Genomic DNA, 6865 nt, shown 5'->3' with positions numbered 1-6865 from the left:
ATTGTTAATTTTATTGAATAATAATAATTTTTGAAAGGAGGAAAGGGTAAATAAGTAATTATTAAGACAAAGTGTATGACACGCGGCAGGCAGTGGTTTGGTCGCCACGTCACAGGCCACCACGTCTACAATTCCAACATTTTAGGCGTTCTCCGACGACTCCTCATTTTAACAACTTGTTCCTCACCACCATCTAACATCTATCTGTCCACAATAAATAAATATAATAATAATACTAATAAAATTAATTAATTAAGAGAATAATCCCACATTCATTCGCTACTTTCAACTCTCTCTCTCTCTCTCTCTCTCTAATTTTCTCTCTCTCTAACGGTTGCCGGGAAACTGAACTTGCTGTCGATTTCTCTGCTTTGGCCATGAATCCAGAATAGTAAGCCCCCTTTTCTCGTGGATGAATATTTTTTTTATTAGTTGAACAGTTTTCGTTTGCTTTGCATCGTTGGTTTGGTGCTCTGTTTGTTTGATCACTTGGATCCGTGAAATTGTTATTTCACTGGAGATCAGCTTTTGTTGGGTTCTGAATTCTGATCCTTTCATCCGATGTAATTAAACAATTATAACTTTTTTCAATTACGAAGAATTCGATGATTTTGGTGATTGGCCTTCTCCTGCTTTTATATATCTGTTTGCGATCACATGTTTCTTTTTTTGTTAATTTATGTTTTTTGTTTTTTGTTTTACATCGGTTGATGATTTGCTCAAACCGTTATTGGGTCTTTTAAATATTTTGCATCTACTGTGGTGATTTTTAGTTTCCCTGTGGATTTGTACATTTTTCGACTCTCCCATATGGAGTGAATGAGATGATATGCCACTAAAAAAATCTGAATTTTTTATTTAATTTTTTTCTCGATTGAAATGTATCATGTCAAGCGAACCGATTTTCCAGAATTTCAAGTAAAACTCCGTGTTTATGCCCTTTCTTCCACAAAACTCTTCTAAGAATTAATACTCACCTCAGATGATATCTTCTTATGAATCAATAGTTGTAGCTAAATGTTGTCTCCTTGAAATGGATGAATGGATGTCTAAATAGTAGAGAATTCTATCCCTTACGTTTTATTAGCAAATGTGCACGCGATGGTAAATTGGTGATGCAGAAATATATTTTACTTGTTTTTGTTTTTTTTTTGTCCTTTCAATTGCATGATTGTTCTTTGCTAATTGCAATGCATATTGATGCGATCGGTTTTTTTTTTGGGGGGGTGCAGCGACTACCTTTTTAAGCTTTTGCTTATTGGAGACTCTGGTGTCGGCAAATCATGCCTTCTTCTTAGGTTTGCGGTAAGTTCTTTGTTCATCTTAAAATTTATTTATTTATTTTTATCAAAATCAGACCATTGGATATATATGATCCATTTGCCTTTAGTTTATTTTGTTCTTCGATGACTGTGTTAGCAACTGTAAGTACCACATTTTTTGGTGTGATCCATTTGTAACTTTTATAGCTGATTCAGAACGTTATTGTGTTTCGGATGTGTGTTTGAAGTATATTTTCAAAATTATTAGATGGTCCTGTTATCTTGAAGTTATCGTAGAGAGGTTGTGTACTGCACATAGAATAAAATATAGGTCAAATCAATAACTATGAACTCTGCTACGCTTAGTTTGTCGATTATCAGTTCTAGTATAGTATGAGGCTTTATATCGTGCAGTTGGTGCTTTATGGATGAAGATTCTCGTGTGTATTATTCCTGCGCAATCTGATCGTACCAAGATCTTATTTATGATGGAGGAATCTCTTTTACTTGTTTTAACCATTGTCTTATTTCATTTCCAGGATGATTCTTATCTCGAGAGTTATATTAGTACCATCGGTGTAGACTTTGTAAGTGATCTGTTCTATTCTACCTCTTTGACAGCTAAGCAGTTAAGGAATTATAGTCCTTATGATAATTTGTCTTTTTCGTGTTCTATGATGTAGAAAATCCGCACAGTCGAGCAGGATGGGAAAACAATTAAGCTACAAATAGTAAGTATTTGAAATTCCGCTTTTATCAGTCTTTTTATATTCAGATGTGTGGTCTTGTAGGTTTTGCATAGTTGTAAAGAAGTAACCATTTAATGGCAATTGTGTATATGAAGTGGGATACGGCTGGACAAGAACGTTTTAGGACAATTACAAGCAGCTATTACCGTGGGGCTCATGGTATCATTGTAAGTATTTCTCGTTTTCTTTTCTTTCGTTTTCACTCAAATGTGGTGAAGTTTCGACTTATTCTGGTCACACATTTGTTTGTACCAGGTAGTTTATGATGTGACTGATCAAGAGAGTTTTAACAACGTCAAGCAATGGTTGAACGAAATTGACCGATATGCAAGTGACAGTGTTAATAAGCTTCTTGTTGGAAACAAGTGTGATCTCACCTCACAGAAAGTCGTGTCCACCGAGACAGCTCAGGTAAAATGTTGTACGCACTTTTTACGATTTTCATTTTGTTTTCAAAAGAAATGGTTTGCTCCTTTTCGATAAAATGTGGATACGAGGGGTAATATACCTATCTATTATGCTACTTTTGTACAAGGCCAGTGGATTCTAGTAAGCCCCAGATTATATAAATGACTTTGGTTAATTTTCAGGCATTTGCTGATGAAATCGGGATTCCTTTTATGGAAACAAGTGCGAAAAATGCCACCAATGTGGAGCAGGCTTTCATGGCTATGTCTGCGTCGATCAAGACCAGGTAGGAATTATCAAAATATTTCAAATTTAGGTATGGAAGTTAGAAATGATTATAGACTTGTATCGATTATTATGTAATGACGAGTTTTTTTGAATGTGTTTTTCAGGATGGCAAGTCAACCAGCCAACAATAGTGCCCGACCTCCGACTGTGCAGATCAGAGGACAGCCTGTTAACCAAAAATCAGGCTGCTGCTCTACCTAAAATGACAGCTCCCTATTTGGATAATGTTGCGTTTGTTCCTCATGAAATGTAAAACCACTAGAATTCTCACCCAGTGTGTTGAGAAAACTTCATAAGTTGGTTGGTTGGTTTATCCCTTGAGGAGTATGTTAAAATATCTATTCTTTTTTGTCATGTGTTTGATCATCAGTTATTACAGACATTTGTACAAACTAAAAGTATTGGTGAATACTACTAAATTTGACTGGGAACTATAACCAATATTGTGCAAACATAAACTAAATTTCGACTCTGATATGCAACTTTGTGCTGGCAATTGTCTTTTTGGCATTCATTAGTATATTACTTACCTATATGACGGAGATGGTGAATAATATCTTCAAGATAGTTTCGTTGCGCTAATTTATTTAAAGTTAACCATGGATACTTACTACCAGTAATCACCGCAAGAGCATTTCCCGTCCTTAAAATGGTGAAATCTCGTCGCATCTCTGACAATGATCTCTCTTCCTTCGATTCCCGATATAAATTTAGTGGCCAAATGGCAGTCCTCGCAAACTCTCAGGTTCTTGAAAACCCTAATCGGAACACCCAACGGCAACTTCAATAGTCCAAATGCTATCGCCAGTTTCTCACTGTGCCCGAGGAGCAATTGCTCTTTCTGCTCCTCTGTTACATCATGCAAAGCAGATTCAAGAACGGGCAAATAACCGGCCAACTTCATTTTTTTCTCGAGCTCATTCAGTTTTTCATGTATGCACTCCAGTTCAGAGTGAACCCTATCTCCTGATCTAAACTCATGCATCACACTCTTTATCTCGATCCAGCTATATCCCGGTGTTTTAATCGCCTTATTTTCCTTCATCGATCTTCTAATTCTTGAAACACCTTCCCATTTCTTCTTCGCGGCGTAGACATTAGCAAGCTGCACATATGCAGCTGGATTAATAGGATCAAGATTTAGCAATTTTGTCGCAGCGAATTCGGCAATTTCTAAGTTCTTGTGTATCCTGCAAGCGCCTAAAAGGGTTCCGTATATGGCTGAATGAGGTTCAAACGGCATTTTCTTAATCATATCCAAAGCCTCGTTAAGCTTACCAGCTCGACCAAGAAGATCGATCATACACGTGTAGTGATCTGGTTTTACTCCAATTCCATAATCCTTCTGCATTTGCTCAAAGTAACCAATCCCAAGTTCTACTAATCCTCCATGGTTACAGGCGGATAAAACTCCAACAAAGGTAATCCAATCTGGTTTAATTCCTTTATTTCTCATCTCATTAAACAAATCGAGAGCTTTGTGACTAACCCCATGCTGAGCAAATCCCGAAATCATTGCATTCCAAGTGACCACATCTTTAACCGACATCTCCATAAACAATTTCCATCCATCTTCCAAAACCCCACACTTGCAATACATGCTGATCAACGAAGTCCCTACTGTCGTGTCCCAATAGTTAGGGGACTTATACATAAGCTGATGAACTTGTTTTCCGAGTTTCAAAACCGACAAATTACTACAAGCCAAAAGAACACTACTCAAACTCGACGGATTGGCCTTAATCCCCAATTCCAACATTTTCTTGAAAATTTTCAAACCATCCTCTCCTCTACCGTTTTCGACATAGCCCGCAATCATTGCATTCCATGTTACCAAATTTTTGTCCGGCATTTCTTGAAATGTCTTTTCGGCCAATTCAACATCCCCACACCTCATATATCCAGTTACTATACTCGTCCGAGCAACCACACTCTTCACGGGAGCCTTTTCGAATAATTCTAATGCTGATTCCATATCGCCAATTTCAACGTACCCTGATATCAAAGCATTCCATGTAACGGCATTTTTTATCGGCATTATACGAAATAGCTCTTTTGCCTCATCCATCCTGCCATTCTTTGAGAACCCTGAAATCATGGTATTCCACGATGCACTATCTTTAACCGGAATCCGATTAAAGAAATCTTTAGCTGCCTCAATAGCAGAATTCTTGAAATAACAAGCCAGCATGACATTGTACGAGAAAATGTCTGGTTGGGGAATTTCATCAAACAAGTGTTGTGCGTCTTTTAATTTCCCAGGCTTGCTGGAAAAACCTGCTAGAATCGAATTCCAAGTGATGGTAGTCCTCACCTTCATGCTCGAGAAAACTTCGAGCGCTGAATTCAAATCCCCACATCGAATATAGGAGGTTATCTTTTTGTTGGACGAGATAATGTGGCGCGAATGGTTGAATTCGCAAGGAAGTTGTGGTGAAGAAGAATTGGAGGAAATAGTTTGTGGGACTGAATCGGCATTTGGGTGATGAACAGTAGGAGCGGAGGAATCATAGTGGAGAAGATGTTTAGATACTGCGGGAGATGAAATTTGAATTGTTTTCCAACGTCTTAGCTGAAGATTCAGCATTTATCATGCTTCGTTTTAGTACAAGGTTTCAATCAACAATGTCTTGGGCTGAAGATTGTAGGAAAATCTTAATAAAATGACACTATTAATTGACTTGGGGCAAAATTGTAAAAGAATACAATAAGGGTGCATTTGGATGGAGGGATTTGGGGGAGAGATTTCAAATCCATAATAACAAATCCCTCCGACTTGTTTGGATTGAGGGATTTGGAGATGGATTTCAAATCCCCACCCCTCATTTTTAGTTGATTTTGGAGCAATAATGATGTATAGTCGATTAAGGGTGCAACATGCGCGAATTTCTTTGCCCGCGCCGTCTTCCTCCCAATCAACCCAAAAATTCTTAGATCTGCTTCTCATCGTCACCACGCCGTTGCCACACCACACCATCACCACCCCACTTTCATATTCCGACGGTTTTTTATTACAAATAAAGTTAATCACAACCCACATCACCAACCCAAATAGAGCCACCACCATCAAAACGACCAAACAAAGCCACCCGAACCAATACAAGAAAAATCAAGGACGCATCAGCGGTAACGAAGAAGAAATCTACGCAAATTCGAGAAACTGTGGGTAAGGGGAACACTACTTGGGGTATTCGCGAGTGAGAAATCCTCCGCTGCGTCGTCGCCATAGTCCCCGTCGTGGAGTTCCAGAAGTTCTTCGTGATTTAGGCCATGGTGGTGGCAGTGAGTGGAGAGAGAGGTCTGAAATAATCTGAATATTGAGAAGAGAAGCGGGAGAAACGACACAGAGGAAACAAAATGTTGGAAAGATGATAAATAATTAGGGTTAAAATAGTTATAATTAAATAAGGGTAATTTTAAAATTATGAAAACATTATTTGGGGAGAATATTAGATAATAGGGTTTTCTCTAATTACTTTTGGGAGGGGTATTTTTCTTAACTATATTTCCTAGATGGGGTTTTTTGCTAATTTTTCCTATATTTTATGTCAACAGTTCCAAACAAAATCTCCATGTTTTAATAAATTAATTATATATATAAAAATATCCGTAGTCAAATCAAGTCAAATCCCAAAAAAAATCTCTACCAATTTTTTTCCCCAAACCTTTCTCTTCCAAATTTTAAATAAAATATTAAATTAATTCGTAAAACAAATACTATTTATTGTACAAACTCATACTCTAAAAAAACTACCACCGTCACGCCACTGCCTCTGACTCTGTGAAATGCAAATAGCAAACTCGAAACTAGAATTTTCATTATCAAATTGCAAACAACAAACTACCTATGATTTCGCCAAATGCAAACAACAAATTGAAAAAAAAGATCAACAAAATTTTCATTATCAAATTGCAAACAACAAACTACCTATGATTTCGCCAAATGCAAACAACAAATTGAAGAAAAAAATCAACAAAATTTGCATTATTGATATTGCAAACAACAAACAACCTATGACTTCGACAAATGCAAACAGCAAACTTGAGAAAAAAAAAACAGCATCATTAAAAAATTCAACCAAAAAAATTGTTATGGAACGTTCACATTGCAAACAACAAAAATATTAAACAAAGTGTTTGCATAATGTAACTTAAACA

At 37.0% G+C, this 6865-nt stretch overlaps 2 protein-coding genes across 2 annotated transcripts; one reads left to right on the top strand and one right to left on the bottom strand.

The window, feature by feature from the left end:
• The first annotated feature begins 206 nt into the window (after window positions 1–206).
• Window positions 207–3144, top strand: RAB1C (RAB GTPase homolog 1C). Its single transcript, XM_013003499.2, has 8 exons — window positions 207–391; window positions 1233–1305; window positions 1802–1849; window positions 1946–1993; window positions 2107–2178; window positions 2267–2422; window positions 2602–2705; window positions 2812–3144. The coding sequence occupies exons 1-8, from the start codon at window positions 378–380 to the stop codon at window positions 2906–2908; spliced, it is 612 nt and encodes a 203-aa protein (XP_012858953.1). The 5' UTR covers window positions 207–377; the 3' UTR covers window positions 2909–3144.
• On the bottom strand, window positions 3009–5366 carry LOC105978087 (Tetratricopeptide repeat (TPR)-like superfamily protein). Its single transcript, XM_013003498.2, has one exon. It carries the CDS (start codon window positions 5292–5294, stop codon window positions 3318–3320), a length of 1977 nt encoding a protein of 658 aa, XP_012858952.2. The 5' UTR covers window positions 5295–5366; the 3' UTR covers window positions 3009–3317.
• Between the last annotated feature and the right edge of the window lie 1499 nt (window positions 5367–6865).

Source organism: Erythranthe guttata, chromosome 1, assembly GCF_056151865.1.
Source record: "Erythranthe guttata isolate IM_541 chromosome 1, IM_541, whole genome shotgun sequence".
NCBI classification, from domain to species: Eukaryota; Viridiplantae; Streptophyta; class Magnoliopsida; order Lamiales; family Phrymaceae; genus Erythranthe; species Erythranthe guttata.
Note: the sequence above shows the minus strand (reverse complement) of the source record. Positions and strands in the feature narration are given on the sequence as shown.

Excerpts from the sequence above, each read along its gene's own strand:
- LOC105978087 (XM_013003498.2), bottom strand. The coding sequence starts at position 5,294 with ATGCTGAATCTTCAGCTAAGACGTTGGAAAACAATTCAAATTTCATCT.
- RAB1C (XM_013003499.2), top strand. Across the intron at positions 1,306-1,801 it reads GCCTTCTTCTTAGGTTTGCG|GATGATTCTTATCTCGAGAG; the intron begins GTAAGTTCTTTG and ends TTTCATTTCCAG. Across the intron at positions 2,423-2,601 it reads TGTCCACCGAGACAGCTCAG|GCATTTGCTGATGAAATCGG; the intron begins GTAAAATGTTGT and ends GTTAATTTTCAG.